General features: G+C 43.0%; 1 protein-coding gene across 1 annotated transcript in view; it reads left to right on the top strand.

Annotated features, from left to right (window-relative positions):
* Nucleotides 1–19,784, top strand: part of IL12RB2 (interleukin 12 receptor subunit beta 2) — a gene marked incomplete at its 5' end in the record, with an annotated part of 77,372 nt that extends 57,588 nt beyond the window's left edge. Inside the window, 6 exons of the mRNA XM_081225786.1 lie at nucleotides 4,143–4,241; nucleotides 4,332–4,490; nucleotides 8,523–8,660; nucleotides 11,435–11,525; nucleotides 13,903–14,002; nucleotides 18,378–19,784. Coding sequence (XP_081081912.1) covers nucleotides 4,143–4,241; nucleotides 4,332–4,490; nucleotides 8,523–8,660; nucleotides 11,435–11,525; nucleotides 13,903–14,002; nucleotides 18,378–18,914 — 1,124 coding nt within the window. The 3' untranslated portion in view covers nucleotides 18,915–19,784. The remainder of the gene's footprint in view (nucleotides 1–4,142; nucleotides 4,242–4,331; nucleotides 4,491–8,522; nucleotides 8,661–11,434; nucleotides 11,526–13,902; nucleotides 14,003–18,377) is intronic.
* Nucleotides 19,785–21,435: the final 1,651 nt, after the last annotated feature.

Genomic DNA, 21,435 nt, shown 5'->3' with positions numbered 1-21,435 from the left:
TGCCCCGGTCCGGGAAGATCCCACATGCCGCGGAGCGGCTGGGCCCGTGAGCCATGGCCGCTGAGCCTGCACGTCCGGAGCCTGTGCTCCGCAACGGGAGAGGCCACAACAGTGAGAGGCCCGTGTACCGCAGGAAAAAAAAAAAAAAAGTTAGGTTAGTTAGATGGTCAGTTGCTTGAAAATCTTCTTCCAGGATGAATTTCAATGAACAAGGCATGTGACGTGTGTGCATGTGTGTGTGTGTGCTGAACCATTCAGAACATTCAGAAGCCGAAACTACAGTATTGTTTCTCCTATTTTTCTCCTAATTGTTGTTCTATAATAATTCAAAATCATCATAAGATAATTAACGCTAATCAGCAGTATCACCCCAAATTAAAATGTTGATAAATGTATCTTCTGTATGGCAACGGATGTGTTAATTTAATGTGTTAAAAATGTCAATGTGATTTTTAAAGTATAAGTTCAGCATAGAGTTTAAAAGTTTTGCCTCCAGACTATCTGGGTTTGAGTCCTGGCTCTGTCACTTACTAAACTGTATGATCCAGGGCAAATTGCTGAACCTCTCTGTGCCTTGGTTTCCTAATCTGTAAAATGGGGGTAGTATCACCTACCTCCCTGGCTTATTGTGAAGACTAACTGAAAGAGAAAACGTTTTGAACAGTACCTAGCAAATTTTAAGTGCTTAATAATTTAGCTATCATCATCATTATTGTTATATGTGATGGAGCTATGATTTTAATAGGTTTTCAAGGTCTAAATCCCATATTTTCATTACACCATGACAGCTATTACACCTGACCAGAGGATACACACACCCTGCCTAAGGAGACAAGACTTCCACAAATGAAATAAACAGAGAGCACTGCATGATAATACACGAGCCAGTCCTTAACTGTGTGCCTCTTTTAGAGTCTAGCTACTCAGACTTCTAGTGGGTTGTATTCAGTTTTAATCACTGTACTTAAAAAGAGTGCTGCCTTGATAATCCAGTGAACATCAGAGGAAAGTGAGTAAGCCATTAGGGGTCTGGAACTTTTAATGTGGAAACCACTTAGCCCATAGAAGAGAATTCTGGATTGAGGCAGTGGGGGGTGGTTGATGGCTGTTACTGGCTTCGACATGTATGTAAGAAAGAGTATGTGTCCTTTGCTGTTTTGGAGAGCATAACGAAGGCCCTCTGCATAAAAATTATAAGAAGACAGATGTCAGCTCAATTTTGAGAAAGAACTTTCCTTATACTTGATGGTCTCTTAATAAGACAGTTGATTGCCCCTCAAGGCAGTGTGTTCTCTGTCCCTAGAGTTGTTGCAGTAGAACCATTTTTCCTTTAGGGCTGTTATGCCCATCAAATCAGATGAAACAGTGGATAGAAAAGGCATTTACTGAACTCTAAGCTGCTATATAATTGTAAAAGCTTATTATAAACTGTATTAGGATTTAGCCCTTTGGGATACTTTGAACTATATAGTCCCTACAGTTCTTTCCTTTTAGAAATTCTATATTCTACACACAATGCATAAAATAGATGACAAGAGAGAATGTTTTCCATACTTAGGAAGTTAAAATGTTTCCTAAGTATGACATATTCATTTGAATAAAATGAATAATACTGGGTAAGATAACTATTAATTCAAGTTGTTCTCCCACTTGAAAACACTTGATCAACTATGAGTCTGTGTTGATGTTATGTTCTGGAAATAAACAGTTAAAACTTAACTCATACTTATCACGAATTCAAAGTAACCCTCTCTAATAAGTAAGATGACTCACTGTCATTTGATCCTTACCAGTCTTTTCCCAGCATCTGGCTGGGGCCAAGTTGGGTGTTTCGGAGCAGACTACAATGAAGTCCACCTCCTGGATTATAAGTTGGTGTGACCTAGGCTAGAAACTGTCAGTCCTGTCTTGTCTTGCTGAAAACAGTTCTGACCTTATAGAGATACTCCTTTTACAAATATGTAGACATCACAGTGTCTAAAAAACCTTCCCTGATGCCTAGCTATTTGGGCCCCTCTTCCGTATGGTCCCATCATACTTCCTCTGTGATTACTCCTCATTGCTGATCATTTAATATTTGCCTTCTCCCAGACTTAATAGGTGAATTTAGCTTTCTGCAGAAAAACCACCTAAGAGGTGGTTTATAAATGTGAAGACAGAGCCTTTGCCCAAGGGTGCCAGGTATATGTGTATGCATGGGGGTTTAAAGATATAAGCCTGGAAGTTGGGGCCAGACTGTAGAAAGAAATGCAAATGTTAACAGTATGGGCTTCAGGCCTCCCTGGTGGCGCAGTGGTCGAGAGTCCGCCTGCTGATTCAGGGGACACGGGTTCGTGCCCCGGTCCGGGAAGATCCCACATGCCGCAGACTGGCTGGGCCCGTGAGCCATGGCTGCTGAGCCTGCGCGTCCGGAGCCTGTGCTCCGCAACGGGAGAGGCCACAACAGTGAGAGGCCCATGTACCGCAAAAACAAAAACAAACAAACAAAAAGAGTATGGGCTTCATCCACCAGCAGCAAAGGCTAAGGAATTTTTGAGGTAGGGAGCAGACAATGATTAGGGGGTGTTCATGTAAGAATTAGTCAGTAAAACAGGAGTTCTTAAGGTCAGAACTGGGGAACAAGCTTGCTAGGGCTCTGCTCTTCATAGAAAGGAAAATGTCAGCTAAGTTATGGAGCCACATTTTCCTCCCTCCTCCACTACGGGTAGGCTGTTCATAAGAAGGAACCCACAGCTTCTGATGCAGCAGTTCCCCAAGGCCTCTGCCCTGAACTCACACTTTTCATGGCAAAACTCAACGAAACCATTTGCCTAATGAGCTCATCTGGAACTCCCACATGGCACGGTGGTTGGTGGGTCCCTTCCAGAACTAGCGACAGAGCAGCCAGGCACCAGCCGCTCCCAAATGAAATGATTCCATATTCCGTGTTGCCCTCTGAGCTTCTGGGTCTGGAGGCTACCCACAAAGTATCTTTGGATTACAGGACTAAGCTGATTGCGGCCTCACTCCATTTCACTCGGTTCATGAATACAAGTTGGAACTCACCCATGGCGTGAGTTCTGATTTCTTCATGGTCCCTTCTGACGGCACTGGTTGCACGTCTGAGCTTCATATACTACCTACTTGCTGGAATATTTAAGGGACAATGGATTTTTATATAACACACACACTAGTAAATTATTTTGTGATGTAAAATTCTTCTTCCCAAAAAAGAAAATGTTAAACCCTAATCAACTGTCAGTGTAGGGGACCAGACCTACCTATGGCAGGGCATTGAACAATCTGGGAGAGTGTCCTTACCCTGACCACATGAGACTACAGTTAGGTACCTAACAGAAATAATCTTTTTCCTTTAAACTTTCATTGGGAGTTTAAAGATATGTCATGGGCAGTATCTATGAGAGGGGCCTTTTCTTTACAAGAAGTAGAAATTTGAGATTCATGGAAATAGGGAGTTTGGGTAGGGAAGAGTGACTTGCCAATAAACTTCATGACTGACAGAAAACTGCCAAGTGTGGCACTTTAAAACCTAGGAGGGAGGGCTTCCCTGGTGGCGCAGTGGTTGAGAGTCCGCCTGCCGATGCAGGGGATACGGGTTCATGCCGTGGTCCGGGAAGATCCCACGTGCCGCGGAGCAGCTGGGCCCATGAGCCATGGCCGCTGAGCCTGCGCTTCCAGAGCCTGTGCTCCGCAACAGGAGAGGCCACAACAGTGAAGAGGCCTGCGTACCGAAAAAAAAAAAAAAAAAAAAAAGCTAGGAAGGAGTATTAACATTCCCAGGTATCTTCCTAATCTTCCAAGCTGTGAAGCAACTGAGATCTGAGTGGAACATGGTGCGAGGAGAGGGGGAAGGGGGGTGGGAACAAGGGGGTAGATTGCACTGAGCGCCCCTGATTAGTCACGCCTGAATGTGTCATCCCATGCTGCCCTGTCAGAGCCTGATAAGCATCTAGGGAATTAGAGGAGCCGTTCAGGTGCTATGCCTGCAAAACACCACCCTTACTTTTCTGTAAACGGCAAATAATTTATTTGTAAAAGTCAAAGTTTTTCCTTGAAGGTAAGTTTTGTTTCAAAAGCTGTCTGTGTGGTTTTCTTTAAATCCTTGTTTCACCCAGAGTAGCGTCTGTCTTTATGTCTTGCAGAAAACATAAAACCCTACATCTGTTATGAAATCCGCGTGCATGCACTTTCAGGGGACCAGGGAGGATGCAGCTCCATCCGGGGTAACTCTAAGCACAAAGGTGAGTCTTGGGACCTTTTGTCCAATTTTGCTGTAGTTTAATGGTTTGGATTTGGAGGGTGACAAAAGCCTCCTGTGTTCTACTTCACAGCACCACTGAGTGGCCCCCACATTAATGCCATCTCAGAGGAAAAAGGGAGCATTTTAATTTCATGGAATGAAATTCCAGCCCGGGAGCAAATGGGCTGCATCCTCCATTACAGGATATATTGGAAGGAACGGGACTCCGATTCCCAGCCTCAGCTTTGTGGTATGTGTGAGAAACAAAGGCAGCAGGGTCTTTCTTGTTTAGATGTTGGGAAAACACAAGCGTGTGCAAGTGCTAGCACCATACCTGGCACTTAGTAGGTGCTCCATAAATATATGTGAAATTAATTGAATGAAGAAAAATAGACATCTAAACACACACACACACTCACACACACAAAGTTACTGAATATGTGTTACGTGCCAAGCAAATTGAAGAAATGAAGTTAGTGGACGAGGCTCTCAAGGAGCTTACTCATATGGGGAGATAGCATTTCAAAAAGCAATAAGGGTACTTTGATACTATTATATAGACCCTTGAGGCTTGCAGGAAATGCATTTGGAGAATCTTTGAATCACCACACTTGCAAATACCATCATAGCATATTATTTTCTCCTTAAGTGGATAAAATACAATTTAAGTAACTCCTTATGACCCGTAATTATGCTGTTAAGACTAAAGCAATTAAATTCTGGCTGGAGCATTATCTCAAATGATTTCATCACTTGTTCACCGAGCAGTTCCAAGTCACTTGCCAGATTTAATGTTCTAATCTTTGATTTACTCAGTTTTGTTTTGTTTTTCCTGGCTTGAGCTTCCCTTTAGTATTTCATAGGCAGCTGGCTTTCTTTCAGGAGCATTTATCATAAAGAAGCAACCATTTTATTCCTTCATGAGAACTATTAGGTCCAAGAAGAATGTAACAAAGCCAGCCTGAGATGTAGGTGTCCGAGGGCTGCCTGCAGAGTGATTTTTACCTGGGAAACTTGAGGAATTGGTCCTCTCTCTTGACCTTAGATCTGCAGTACTGCATTTCTAAAAGTTATGACTTTTAAAGCTAATTAATTTCTTATTATATAAATAATATTTGTATATAGTAAAAGCATTCAAATAGTTCAAAAAGATATAAAGTGGAAATTATCCCTTCCACCATACTTAGGCTGTTAGCAGTTCTTTGTGTGTTCGTCCAGAAAAAAACTTAATGCATACACTAGCATACATTTGGGATAACCATCTATATTCTGATCTGCACCTTACTTTTTCCTCTCAATAATACATACTGAGATCTTTCCATATCAATCTATGTGGACTTGTCTCATTCTTTTTTTAACAGCTTTATAGTATTCCACTGTAAGATCTTACAATAATCAGCTTAATAATCCACCATTGTTAAATACAGCGGATCACTGAACAGAACTGCTCCCCACTGTCGGGGTAAGGCAGTTCTGAAATGCACCCCCAAAGGTGATGAATCAATTGATCTCATCATGAGCCATTTGGAATACTTCATATGAAATTTGCTCCCCCCCAACTTTTTCATTTTGATAGAATTTAAACCAAGATGCTTATTTACAACAAGATCAACATGGTTAGATGGTTCTTAAATCTGCTCTTGTAGATGTTGTAGAAATTACCTACATTTTTTGCACCAAATCTGATGAATCCAAAGTCTGTGTAAGGGTATTTTAAAATACGTTTAAAGGGGAGAAGGTGCAGATTCAAAGCCCTGTTTTGTACCAGTTTAGGTGGTTTCCCTTTTAGCACTTATAGGTGAACAAAGACCTGTTCCCTATCTTCAGAGAGCTCACAGTGCACCCAGGGAGACGGAAAAGTACACAAAAGTGATGTGTAAGTGCTGTAATCAAGGACTGACACCTACTATTGCATTGGGCAACCAGAAATCATTGGCAAATCCACGAGTGCCATTTCTAGAGAGTGGTAGAGGGCAGTAGGTTGAGGAGGAGGGAAAAAGAAAGCAGAGAGGCTCCACATCAGCAAAAGGAGGATGGAGTTCCGAGACGTCTTCTGTCACGGCCCCTAACAGCACAAGCAGGGTGCAGTAGGAACACTTTGCCTGCCTGGGCAGGCGAACGGGGTAGCCCTGGGGCGGGGCATCTGCGTTCCCCAGGTGATTTGGGTACACAGCCACTCCTCTGGAAGTTTGTTGATACTGCCATGTGCACTGCTCTACGGGCACACACATTCTACTTATCACTTGGCTGTTTTTGCCAACATGAGGGCAGAAGCCATGGCAGTTAGCTCACCATTGTCTCCCCCTTACGTATAATACAGCCAAGCACCCAGTAGGTGCTTAATAAAAATAGTATTTTTTGAATAACAAATGGGTGAATACTGCCCTGGGCTTTGTCAAACCAATGCAGATGTTTAGATAAAAGCTGATTTCCAGGAGCCATGCAGCTGTTTTGCCTGGTACCACTTGACCTTCTTACTGGTGACCTTTCAGATGATTGGCAACCATCACATCTCCCTAAACTGGTGCCTTTGTCACTTAACCACCTTAAACCTAAAGTTTCAGATCCAAGAACTGAATGGCCTCCTTTATCTCTGCCAGAGATCACAGCCCAGACAAGGCAGCAGAACCAGTATTTCCTGCATGACTTCTTTCTTCCTTTACTCAACTCAACCTACTTGCCAACCAAACTGCTGACACCATCACCCTCCTCTTGGCTTCCCCCATAGTTTCTATTTTTATTCTTCACATATACACATGTGCATGTATCTGTGTTTGCGTGTAAACTTTTTTGGCCCAGCAAATCATTCAAACTCCTTCCCTTGTGTTCCAACGGCTCATTCACTCCTGGAGTTAAGGATGCCCTAACACAGTTGGATGACTGACTCCCTGATGCTCACCTATGCTTTGCTGCAGCAAGACGAGCAGAAAGTCTCTCCCAAATTATTTTTTTAGTCCCCTGCCTTGGGAATAAGAGACATTTTAGTGTAATCATATAGCTGAAGTCTGTGCAAGCAATTTCATCAGGTTAAAGTAGGCTTGGGAATTTTCCACATGGTACTTTTTCTCAAAAGGATGTAAAATATAGAAATTGCTCTGATAGTCACAGCTGTTAAATGATCTGCTCAGGCCTCGGCTCCTTTGGGTGGAGTGGATGCAATAATACAGGGTTCCATCTTGCTGGTCACACACAGTAAGTAGGGGTGAGTGAGTGTAAGGGGTCTGTTTTCCCTACTAGATGGTGAAGTCTTTGAGGCAGATTCTGTGCCTTGGTGCCTTGTCCAGGGCAGATACTCAATAAATATGTGTGACTGTTGAAATAAATTCAGCAAACAGGGTCAAAATCTGACTTGCCCTGGGGTTTGTGAGACAGTAAATAATGTTGAGGCACAAAGTGCTGAGTTCTTCTAGTTTCCACTTTGATCACCAGCACACACACAAGTCTGCTGAGCAAACCAGTAGGCTACACCTGTCAAAGTTCTTGCCTCGATTTTACAGCCCCCCTCAGTTTTTGAGAGGTCACTCCAAAACTCACACCCAGCAGATCCCTGGAGGAGGAGACTGCCTATTTACTAAAGGCTACTGATATTCATGACTCTTGGAGGAAAAAAACAGCATAAACACATTGCTCAAAAACCAAAATCTTACTTGCTGAGAACCTGCAGGGGTGTTAAAGCATAAAGAACTGACAGTCTAGCCTTAAACTACCAAAATAAATCTAAGTACCATTGCTCTTATTTTTTAGATTTTATGTCAAATTGAAGCAGATCAATGATTAAACCCACTAAGACCAGTACCCAGAACTTACCAAAAAATAAAAAAGGAAGTCAGAATTAATAAATGTTATTAAATGTCTATGTCATTAATTGCTAAACTTAGTGTGCTTAAAAATTCCATTGATAATAATTTGTACATTTAATTTCCTCCCCAGGAGTTCTCAAATATACCTGATAAATGTTGGAAACATTATAGTCATAGGAAATAAAAGAAGTTACTACAGCTAAATAGTTTCAAAAGCAAAATAATAAAAATTCTTTGAAAAGATTTTACCACAGAAAAAAATGTAATTCTTCTGATATGCTGTGAAGTGGTGCCTTCATAAATGACAGTGCCTAGGGCCTTTTAAAGTATTAAGTATTAATGAATTAGAACTACTTCAAAGCAGAAATGTGCTTTTCTCTTTCAAATTAAATGAAGCATTAACAAGTAAAAATGAGTAAGAGCCCACATTCAGATATTTCCTTTAATTTGTGCCTTAACCTTTATATTTATCTTCCTTTCAGAAATTCCCTATAGGGTCTCCCCAAATTCTCATCCCATAGACAGCCTGCGGCCCAGAGTGACATACATTCTATGGATGACAGCTCTGACAGCTGCTGGTGAAAGCCCCCAAGGAAATGAAAGAGAATTTTGTCTTCAAGGTAAGAACCACCCTTAGAGAGGGCAAGTCCACTGTGAATTCCTATATAGGAGTATACTCCCACTACTTGATATGGAGATTATCAGATTTTCTGTAATTCACTAATTACTTTCTTGCTGCTATACCTTTGCACTTGCTATTTCCTCTAACCAGAGTGCCCTACCATTACATTGTCTGCTTGGAGACAGTGTCTACTCATTTTTCTAAACTCAGCAAAAATGTTGCCCCCTCCAGAAAGCCTTCCCAAATGCACATCCATATTTCCTTCATAATGCGCTATACTTGACCCCTATTCAAAACTCTGAATCCAATAGGCAGGGACTAGTATCTGTTTAATCTCTATCATCAAGGTCTAGAATGGCACCCAGCACATAGTACTTGTTAAATAAATACCTGTTCAATGAATGATGAGAATAATCCCCAAAATAATACAGCTACTGCATATCAGATAGTTATGTGCCAGGCACTGTGTTAAGCTCTTTGAATACTGTATTAGTTTGCTGGGGCTCTTGTAACAAAGTACCACAAACTGAGTGGCTTAAACAACAGAAATTCATTTCCTCACAGTTCTGGAAGCTGGAAGTCTGAGATCAAGGTGTCAACAGAGTTGGCTTCCTCCAAGGGCTGTGAGAGAATCTGTTCCACGCCTCTCACCTCGCGACTGGGGGCAATCTTTGGCATTCCTTGGTTTCTAGATCTCTACCTTCATCTCACTTAGAGTTTTCCTTGTTTCTCTTTGTTCAAAATTCCCCTTTTTACAAGGATACCAGTCATATCAGACTAGGGGCCACCCTACTCCAGCCTGACCTGTCTTAACTAATTACCTCTGCAATGACCCTATTTACAAATAAGGTCACTTTCTGAGGTACTGGAAGTTAGAACTTCAATATATGAATTTTGGGGGTGGGAGGACACAATTCAACACATGTAACACATACGTTTACTTGTTTAATCCTGACCACAACCATGTAATGTGCCTGCTTTACACGCCTGTACCTGGCCATACTACCAGGCACTCAATATGAAATGAATAAAAGAATGAGAAATTATGATGCCTTTTTACAGGTGTGAGGTACAAAAAGATTACCCAAGGTCTTAGAGGTGGCAAGTGGCAGAACTACAAATCAGACACAGATTTGAGTTTCTTAAGTTAAATTTGAGTATGTGAAGAAGTGACCCAGTTAACATGGGTTTCTCTCCACTGGCTAAATTATGCTGTTCTCTCTGGCAGCGCCCGTTTGCATCTGCTCTAAGCATAAAACAAGCTGTTCTTGCTTTGTGACATGGAGTATCAAGTTAATCATTCAGGACTTTGTTGTTCTATGCCAGATACTCCTCCACTGGGAAAAGTGACAAGCCCTCTTCTCAAGCACTCCCATGAAAGTTAACTTGTGAGCAATTAATTGGACTAAGGACTCAGCATCTTTCTACTCCTGGTACTCCAGACTTGTCCCATCTGCCCAGAAAGAAAGGCAGACGCTAACGAAATGTCAGATTGTGCCGATTGTATGGGGTGGTAACAAGGTTTCCTGCATTAACTCCCCTGTTCAGCTCTGGGAAAAGCCCCTCTCACAGGGGCTAGCAGGTCTCTGGCCGCTAGTGGCCCCTGGTCACCCTCCCTCCTACCCTGTTCTTCACTCTATCAGAAGAAGAATCTTTCTACAAGATCCCTGTTGCTGACATTCTACCTCCTGTTGCAACCCATCAGTGGTTCCCCACTGGCTGTCAAGCTAGAATTTAAACTGCTTTGTTACCAAGCCCTGCACGACCTGGTCCTGTTCATCCATCTAGCTTTGTTGTCTGCCGCACACTCATCATTCATACTGGAAAGAGCAAGACCAGGCTATTTGTGGTTGCTGAAGCACTCGCTCTTTCCTCCGTCCATGCTTGCTGTCTGTCTAGTCTGCACTTCCCTAACTTGTCCACTTAACCAACTCCTAGCCATCCGACTCCAAACTTTTGACATCCTGCCTTTTGGGAAAACTTCCTGAGCTGTTCGTGAAGCCATTTCCCATGCTGTTCTCTGCGACACTGCTTTGTACATACTGTTTTTACATGTACCCCGTGGCATCATGGTTTACTGTTTACATGTTTACACATCTGTCTCCTGGACTATCTTCAGAGCCCATGTCCCATTCATCTGTGTATTACAGCACCTAACCTGGCCTGTTCCATGGTTTACACTCAATAAATGTTGGATGAATTAATGAAAAGTTCCAACACATAGTGAAATATTTACATGTCTATAGGAAGGAATCAGAACAATTTCAAAGACCCTAGGTAGACAGAGGGCTTATCCAATGGTTGGGAAAATTAATAGCTACCATTTCTTGAGGCCTCCTCTGTTCAGATACATGGCTGTGCCCTTTAAATACACCATCTCTAATGTTCACAACAACCTGCAAGGTAGATGTCATCGTTCACCTTTTATAGATCAAGAATCTGAGGTCCACACATCAGTCAGCGGCAGAGATAGGACTAGAATCCAGGGCTCCCAGTTCACAACCAGTGCTTTGTATACCACACTCCCTTTCTTTCTGCATCTATTAGAGGAAGAAGCCCTTGTAGGGCTGGAGCTCCTTCCTTGGAACCATAGTATTGGCCCCTTTGGGCCCTGTCTTCCTTCCTTGATGGGCGAAAGAGAGTTGGCCTTGTTCCTGAGTCTAGCTATCCAGGAGCTGTGGGTAAAGCCCAGCGGGTTCACACAACAGTCAGTATTTAGAAATGTTCCTTGACGATAACTCAGTCACAGGGTTTGCTAACTTTTCGTTTCAGGTAAAGCCAATTGGAGCACATTTGTGGCACCAAGCATTTGCATGGGTGTCATCGTGGTGGGCGTTCTCTCAGTGCGTTGCTTCCGGCAAAAGTAAGTTCATTACGCCTGCCGACTTTGGTAAATTTTTTTTTTTCATATAATAGCTGTTGCTGCTATGGGTCAAAAAAATGGTTACTCTCCTACATCACTGGTAGCACACTAAATATATTCACCTTTTTGGGGTGACAGTATATGTTTAGTTTTTTAAAATATTAAACATTTCACCTAGCAATTCCCATCTAAGTACATCATAGGTATACACAGATATTTAGTGGCAACTATGTTCACTGAAGTATCGTTCATAGAAGGAAAACAATTTGAAGCAACCTAAATGCCTAACGATGTGGGATTGGTTAAATAAATCACAGTATATTTCATGCTATACAGCATACTATGCATTCATTAAAGATGTAGAAGAAAATTAAATGGTATGAATATTTGCTATATTACATTTTTAAAAGCAGGTTGCAAAACATGTACATTCATTTTTTAAAAATAGTGCATACACACGTGCCCACAGACACACAAGATATATTAGTTAGCATTAAATTTGGTTATGTGTAACATAAAAATAATATGACAAATGAGCTAAGTTTCTCACCCAGGTAAAGTAAGTAAACTCAGGTAACGGCTGGTGTAGGAGGTCCCCAGTCATCAGAGACCTAGGCTCCTTTTTCTGCTTCACTGTCCCGACATTGGCTTTCATCAAGTTCACCTCATGGTCCAATGGCTGCAGGAACTATGGCCATCATGCCTGCATTCTACAACTACAGGGAGAAGGGAGGTGCCCACACCCACCTTTTCAAGACACATGAAGAAGTCACACATGGCACTTTAGGTTACCTCTCATTGGCCAGAACTTGGTGAGGCAAGGGAGGCTTAAAACTGTGGCCTTTTAGCTGGGCTCATTGTTGTCCCAGTAAATCAGTGTCCCCTTTCTAAGAAAGAGGGGAAAATGGGTATTGGACGGCAGTTAATACTCTCTGCTCCAAGGACATACACTAAAATATTAATGGTGGTTATGACAGGGGATAGAATCATAGCGCTTTTAGTTCTATTTAACTGTATTTCCTAAAATTTCTTTAAACATGTATTATTTGGTAAAGAGAATTTTTTAAATGAGTTAGTTATTCAATAGTTTTCTTCAGATGTTGTGTAATGTAGGAGAAGAGGTCAAAATAAAACTAGCTCAAAGTCATTCTACTAGTCATTGAAACTGTCTGAAAGGTTTTCCATTTATTGAAGCTCTCCCATATGTGATAGATACTTCAAAGCAGAGCTCTCTTTAGGTAGACTTTGAAAAAGTTGAACTCAAAGAGTCAACTAGGATCACATGCATCCTCTCTTCAGGGAAATAGTATCAGTTAGGGTGGAGGCTTCTGCTGTTAAAGAAAAAAAAAGAGCCCCCAAATATAGTGGCTTTAACAAAATAGCTCATTTTTCTCCCATGTAATAGTTCTAAGGTATGTCATCCAGACTGGTTGGCAGCTCTGCTCCACACTGTCATTTAGGGATCCAATTGTCTTCCACTTTATTGGCCCACCATCCCTTGGGTACTTTCCTCATCTGCATGATCTATACTATGTCACAGGTACCTCTGCTCACATTTCTTTGGAAAAAACCTAGTCACATGGCCTCATCTCGTTTCAAAGGTTTGAACACGTCCCAGAAGCTTACTTTTGTTATTAAACAAAGTGTGTTAAAGCCAAGTCTTTAAAAATGCTTCATATTGGTCTTGAATTTTTTTAAAAAATAGTCAAAATAGTTGTCATATGCATATGAGAAACATTTTTAGGATTTTTTCTTCCACATAAACTCATTTTAAAATATTTTCAAAAACCCAGAGGTGTGGTAAGAAGAAATAAAAAGACCCTCTGATCACCGAATACAACTACTTTAATAGTTTGGATATTTCCATATTGGTATTTTTTCCTTGGCTTTTTTTTTTTTACTTGGTTATGTCCAAGCTGCTTATACCACCTGTATCCCATTTTACTCTGTTTTCATTACAAGCTCTTTATAAACATTCTAATTTACTAAACATAAATAGTAATCTCCCCAAGGGTATTGACCATGTCCTCTTGTTTGCTGTTTTATCCCCAGCATGTGGCACTGTGCTGGTCATACATTAAGGATTCAATCAACATTTGTTGAGTACTTGGCTGCTTAGTGATAGCTAAACATTACACCAAGCAAAAGTTCCATAGTTTATTTAGCAAACCCTACATGGTTGTACCATGAGTCTTTATCATCTATCCAAACTTCACAGAAAACTAGTCCAGACTTGGATGATACCTCATCTTTCTCCTGCAGTGCTTACATTTTACTCATTTGCATACCCCTACACTGAAGTCACTGCACTAAGAACCTGTGCTTCCATGCCACTGTGTGCCCACTTAACCAATGTCACTGTTTTCTTTACCTGCAGGGTATTTGTTCTCCTTTTGGCCCTCAGACCTCAGTGGTGTAGCAAAGAAATTCCAGACCCAGCGAATAGCACTTGGGCCAAGAAATATCCCATTGTGGAGGTAAGGTATAAAGCCTTAGTGGTCAGTTGATGGGGTTCTGGTGATCAGTACATCTAAATCTTTCATTGTAGTTACAGGGAAACCTTGGTGTTTAGATCCTATGGATAAGCTGCTTATCACGAGTGCTAGGTTACCATCTGAGTCATCACTCCCATGCACAGGAATTTTCTGAAGCTTGTGACCAAGACTAAAAGACCCCTAACTAACTTTTCATTCCTCTCTATGCCTTCTGTTCCTCTCCTCACCTCAGCTCACTTCAAAAGAAATTTAAAAAGCAAATATATTTGCCAAGCACTAGTCTGAGCATTGGCTCATCCAAATTCAAGAGCACTGAAGCTTTACTGTGATGTTCCCTGTCCTGTGTGAGCACAGAACAGACAAATAGAGCCCAGACTATTTTGGCCTTGGCAGGAAGCCAGTAAGTCATTCCATTGTGTAAGGAAAAGGTTTTAAGGCAGGAGAGGTTGCTCAGCTGGCAGATGAGAGTGCTGGGAGTAAAGGACACGCAGGGAGCGGCTGCCACACAGTCCTAGGAGGGAAGAGCAGCTCACAGCAGGCAGCAGGGTCTGTCTCTGATGGAGGGTCTTGAAGTTGAAGGCATCTGAACGTGGAGCAAGACTGTGCACTGAAGGGGAGCAAAGGGGAGGAGAGGGGTGCCCACATTCTTCCCATCACCTGGCGCCTCGGCAGCCCCGCACTCTCATGTCATATAGCCCTCCTCCTCCAAGATTCTTCTCTTCAGCCACCCCTGCCTCATCCAGAAGCCAGTGGTACCAGCCGCCTCTCAGAGAAAGAGCTGGTCCCAGCCATGTCTGCCTCCGTAGGAAGTTAAGTCACCGCAGTTTAATGCCTTTGAAATAAGGCCACCTCTGCCACTTACTATGTCAATGACCCTTGAGCGCTTGCCCGATGACATGAGCCTTAGTTTCATCCTCCGTAAAATAGGAATTGACAATATTTCTCATATATATTGTTGTGAAGACTAAGTAAGATGCCATGTAAAGCACATGGGTCATACAAGGCAAAGATCATTCATTTTCTTCCCAGGAAGATTTATACTTGAAGTCTCCTCTCTCTATTGAGGAGTTTTGTCGCTGTTAAGTTACAGTAGCAAGAACAGTATAATAATAACAGTATATGTATGTGCGTGTGTATGTCATATATATGATAGACGTTTGATATATATTTGATTATACATGACATATAATTATGATATACAACAGTATTACGTAATAATATATTTATGTTTATATATACACATAACATACCTTACTTTCTATATGCCAGGCACTTTAAAAATTGTTTTCATGCATTAACACCTAATCTGTACAACAGCTTTATGAGATTGTAATATTATTATCCCCATTTTTCAGGTGAGGAAAGTGAGGGACAGAGGACTCAGTAACTTGCCCAATGTTAGTCAGCTAGTAGGTAGACCCTGGGTCCACATACAAGCAGGATGTGCTGTCCTCCATTATACTATACGTTCTAAAAGACCTTAAGCACAGGGTGAGGGGGGTGTTTCCAGCAGTCAAAACCTCTGAGCTGAACAGACTAACTCAAGAGGTGTTCACACACTGGGCCCTCACTTGGTGGCAATATTGTGATGACCTATGGGAAGGCACTCAATAAGGATGCCACCGCTGGTATTAGAGGGGATTCAGGTACCAGGAATTGAATCCACTGAGCTCTAAGATCTCTCTCTTCCAACGCTGAGATTCCACAGTCCCATGTCCTAAAAGCCTGAAATAGCACAGTGAGAAGCAGCTCTGGGTCAGTCGTGGACACCTGGCTCCCAAGCTGGTAGCTGTGGCATCATGGCCTCTATTTGCCACTGCCTGGGCATGAGGGGATACAGAGGCATGCAGAGCCACTGAAGAGCTCATAAAAGCCTAGAAGAGATGCTGAGAAAGACAGAGTTAGAGAAAGTAACACATGGAAAAAATAACAGAAATTGCCATACACATGCCTAAAGTTGTACAGTATGAGTATGTTCATTGCAGCATTATAAATAGAAGCCATAACGCGTAACCTGCCACCAGGGGGCTAGGTTAAACATTTGGGTATACCTGTACAACAGGATGTTATGCAACTACTAAAAAAAAATGAGATCTATATGTGTCTAACATCTCTAATATATTTAAAAGTGAAAGAAAGCAAAGTTTGTACTAATTGTCTAAAGTGGGTTCTCATTTGTATAAAAAGATGATTTTATACACACACACACAGTCTCCAACATGTGCACAGGATATTTCTGGAAGCCTAAATATGAAACTGATAATGGTGGTTGCCTTTGGGGAGGCAGCTGTAGGCAATGAAGCCCACTTAATTTTTATTACAAATTCCCTTTGAACTTAAATTTTTTTTTTACAAAACTATGTGCATATATTTCTTTTGCAAAAATAACCAGTAAATTAGAAAATTAAAAAAAATTAAACATGTCATCTATGATGGCCTTGTGGCAGCCTCAGAACCCCATCTCATTTGACCTTTGAAGGGGTAGACTGTTTTTAAAGACCCAAACTTCTCTCCTGGTGACAGGCTGGGGCAGACATCAGAAACACAATAGTCTTTCACCTCCAACAAAATGTGCTTTAAGTTCTCAGACTTTACATCTCCCTACCATTTCTTAAAATGTGGCTAAAAAGCCATGGGTCTTAAAGCTCTAGAGGAAAAGGCCCAATCATAAAGGGGATCACTGGGATGTTACCTATTTTGAGCTTGTAAAAGCTTAAAATAGTTTCCATGATGTACCTGAGTTATTAGTGGCCCAAGACGCCTTGCCCCAGGGCTTGTCAGCCAGGGGCGCTGCTTTGTAAAAGCTCTGAGGAACAGCCTCTATTGATACTGCCAGAGCTTTCAAGAAGGCAGAGCCTCGCACTGTGAAAACAACAAGGTGATCCTCATCCAGTGAGATCTCTTCCATAGCAGTGGTCTCAGCACTTTGGCAGCTGCCAGTCACGTTCCAAGCCAGACCAATGTGCCAGGGCCATTTTGCATAGCGATAGGAAAAGAGCAGGCTCCTGAAAGAAAAGTACACACATACCCTTCTGGCTGCACAGGGCCCTTTGCAGAAGTCTACGCTAAGACAGCATCGTCATTCACTTTGGGGACAATTGCCATGCCCAAGGCAAGGGTGGGGACATCAGAGGCCAGTCCAGACCAAACCATTCTTGCACAACTTGGCATCTGACAGATGAGGGATCCAAAGGCCAGACAGGTAGACTGAGTTTTCCCAAGCCGTAGAGTCTCAGAGTTGGGACTAGTCCTCAGGGTTTGCCCTGTCCTAATGCTATTTTTTGTTATCCTCCTTCTCCCTTAAGGCATGGTCCCTACTTGCAGATAGCTTACAGACATGTTAAAAAAAAAAAAAAAAGTGACAGCATAAAGCTTCTTGTGCTAAGAACCTAACAGGTGGCTTCTTTGCTGCTGTAGGAATCCAGTGGAGGGAACAGTCACTAGGGGCTTCATGAAAGCAGGCTTTGGAGATCTGCTTCAGAAAGATCAAGCAGTCAGCATAAAATATAGTTTCAAGGACGTAAAGAGAGCCCAATAAAGCCTGTAAAAAGAAATGTTAATAAAGTGCTTGAACTTGACTCAGGAATCAGTAATAAGTCTGGAAAGGAAAGATATGACACTGAAGAGCTGGTAACCAATTAGATGTTGAGAAACACAAAGCAAGAAAAGTAACAACTGAAATTAGCTGTAGGGAAGAAAGGATGAACATCATTTCCAAAAAAGTTATTCCAGAGGGGTCTTTCTTAAGAGCATAACTGACAAGGATGTTACCCTGCCAAAAAACCTTCAGTAGTTGTATCAAAGCCCAAACTCTTTAGCATCCCATAAAAGTCCCTTCAACATGTGACCTCCTTCTATTTCTGAAGCCTCAGTGTGCCTGTCCTAGGAAAGAACTAGCAGGTTCCAGAATAGACCAATTCTCCTTGCCCACCACCTCCTTACCTGGAAAATACTATACATCTCTCAGGATTCAGCTCGTGTGACCCTTTTAAAGTCTTCTGTGCCTCATCCCCAGGCAGATGCAAGCTCAGCCCTTCCTTTGCACCCCCCGTACCCTCTCTGCTAGAGGAAAAGCAGCTGGTGCAGTTTGACTCACCAGAAACAAGTCTAGTTGAAGGTTGAGCAGGATAGCGACTCACTTACTGGCTGGGGTTGAGAGGAGTCCACGGCTCCTGCCTGTCTGCCTCCCCAGCAATGTTAACTGCTTCTCTTACCTCACAAAGTAAAGGCCCACAGTGTTTCTCCTCGAGCTGACTAGGCAGTGCAGGCTGCCAGGCCTTTTGGAACCCTGCAGAAGTCGGTCGTCACGGCTACTTACTCAACATAACCACATGAGCTTCTTCCTCCCCTTTCTCAGAATACGCAGCTGACCTTCGATAGGCTCCTGACAGACTGGTCCACTCCCGAGGAACCTGAGCCCCTGGTCATCAACAAAGTCCTTCACCAAGTGACCCCAACCTTCAGACGTGCCCATCACCCCAACTGGCCAGAAAAGGGACAAGGAGTCCAAGGTCACTATACCTCTGAGGAAGACACAGGATACAGTGCTTCGAGCCCCCCACCTCCGAGAGCTCTCACAGCAGAGACAGGACAAGGGGTGGATCTGTACAAGGTGCTGGGGAGCAAGGGCCCCGACTCAACGCCGGGAAACTCAGCCAGCCCCTCGACAGTCCTCCCAGTGGACTACCTTCCTGCCCATGAGGGCTACTTACCCTCCAACATAGATTATCTCCCTTCACATGAGCCTCCCATAACTGAGCCTCAGGAAGAACTGCCTCAGCACATCTCTCTTTCCATTTTCCCCTCGAGTTCCCTTCACCCACTCACCTTCTCCTGTGGTAAGAAGTTGACTCTGGATCAGTTAAAGATGGGGTGTGGCTCCCTCATGCTCTGAGTGGCAAAGCTTGAAGTTTGGAAAGTCGATGTGCCTCCAAGTGGCACAGCGTGCCCCATCTCCCCAGCCACCTGCTCCAGTGGTCGTTACGTCTGGGTGCTACCATCAGGTCTGGTTGCAGCTAGAGGTCAGGCAAGCCAACTCAGGGTGAATCTCATCTCAAGATACCTCATCTTGCCTTCTCCAGAGCCTTAAGATCACATCCTCTGCTGTGTGGACCTAGAGACTCCAATCTGGGTTCCTGCAACTTTCTTGGCTATGTTGGCCAGAAAGGAGAAAGGCAAGAGTGGAAACCAAAACTCTTACTAGCAATGGCGGACCGTCCAGAGGACCATTCATTCAACAACTATTTACTGTTGACCCTGAATAATATGTGTTTGAGCTGCATGGGTCCACCTATATGCAGATTTTTTTAAAATAATAAATTCTACAGTACTACATGATCCATTGCCAGATGAGCCCATGGATGCAGAACCACAGATGAGGAAGGCCAGCTAAAAGTTATATGCAGATTCTCAACTGTATGGGGGAGTTGGCACCCCAACCCCCACATTGTTTAAGGGTCAACTTATAAAGCAGCTAGTACAAACCAGGTCTTATGTCTAAATCAGTACCGTCCAATAGGCCTAAGATAGAAATGTTCTATGTATAGCTGCCCTGTTTGATCCAACAGATACTAACCACATTGGCCATTGATTACTTAGGGATGTATCTCTAGTATGACTGAGGAATTGACTTTTTACTGTAATTAAAATAGTCACATATGACACTTGGCCACTGTATTGGAGAGCACAACTCTAAATAACGGACATATTAGTGACAATTACTGGGTACCTTCAAAACAGATCGACCTAGTTTTACATATGCAGGCATAAAAGACCCCAGTGAACACCAATATAAAAGGGCTCCCAAGATGGTCATGGTTATCCTTATTTGTAGAAGCCTAAAAATGTACCTTTTCCTTAGTTTTGCTTATTTGTTTTCTTTTGCCTTCACCCTTTTTCAGTGAAAGCAGCTTGACGGTGGAAAGCTACTGCTAAACCCACTGTAGAACCCTGGGCAAGCAGCCTCCCCTCTCTGAAATCCAATGTCTTGTAAAAGAGTGGGCCAAAGCTTCTCTGACCCCTTGTGTTTCCTCTTCTTTCTGCTGCAGCTGATACTGCCTTTAGGACCAGGGCTACCTCAGGGTCTAAGACCAAACTGCCTAGATTGCACTCATAAGTTGTCCCTCCTGAAGGCATCCTGCTTTCCTTCCTCAGGAAAACTCTTGAGCTGGTCCTCAGACAGTTCAAGTTGAGCACGTTAGATAATTCTCTTTTCCCCAGCATGAACTTGGAAAACTTTAAAGATGTGCCCTCTGGCTTATCATCCTCCCTTCACCCATCACTGCCTCTATCCCTTAACTACAGGCATTTCTGCTAAGCTGATAGAGAAGAATCTTTGTCTAAATGCTAATAGTACTCTTTGCAAACGAATGGGATGAAAGGTCCAGGAACCTTTTTCTTAAATCCCTGTCAAGCCTGGGTCCTACACCCTACCACCATCCCACCCAAACACTGGAGCTGAGGCGGCTTTGGTTTACCAGATGTCCCTCAGAGCTCTAGAAATTGAAATGAGCATTTGCTCTGTTTGTTCATGTTTAACACTTCATCCATACCTCCTGCTATTCCAGACTAACACGTTTAGTTCTTCCAGGCTTTATTTGAAAAGCTTAAGCTTCTTCCTTACATCTCCATTCTACTCTATTTAGCTGCTGTGTAGCACCCCCATACCATGGTTCCCTGCATCTCAGCAGCTTCAGTACTGGTTTGTCTGCACCCAGTATGTGGAGCCCCTTGACTGTGTGCAATGGGCCATGACAAATCTGCCACCTCAGAAGCAGGCCAACCGATCACCTCTTGACAAAAAGAGCTAACTTTTCTTTCTTGCAATACCTGCTTTTCCTATATTTACTTTCCTTTTGATTACCTGATAGCCATCTTAGTCACTCTTCCCCTACCCCGGGGGTCCCCAACCCCCAGGCCATGGACCGCTACCGGCCCATGGCCTCTTAGGAACCGGGTCGCACAGCAGGAGGTGAGCAGTGGGCGAGCGAGCAAAGCTTCATCTGTATTTACAGCCGCTCCCCATCGCTGGCATTACCGCCAGAGCTCCGCCTCCTGTTAGATCAGTGGCGGCATTCGATTCTCATTGGAGCGCAAATCCTACTGTGAACTGAGCGTGCTGCGAGGGATCTAGGTTGCGCGCTCCTTATGAGAATCTAATGCCTGATGATCTGAGGTGGAGCTGAGGCAGTGATGCTAGCTCTGGGGAGCGACTGCAAATACAGATTATCATTAGCAGAGAGGTTTGACTGCACAGAGACCATAATAAATCAACTGCTTGCAGACTCATATCAAAACCCCATCAGTGAGCGGCAAGTGAAAACAAGCTCAGGGCTCCCACTGATTCTGCATTATGGTGAGTTGTATAATTATTTCATTATATATCACAATGTAATAATCATGGAAATAAAGTACAC

This window comes from Mesoplodon bidens (assembly GCF_964165515.1).
Source record: "Mesoplodon bidens genome assembly, chromosome: 2".
Lineage (NCBI taxonomy): Eukaryota > Metazoa > Chordata > Mammalia > Artiodactyla > Ziphiidae > Mesoplodon > Mesoplodon bidens.
The sequence above is the reverse complement of the archived record's forward strand: the minus strand, read 5'-3'. Positions and strand labels throughout refer to the sequence as shown.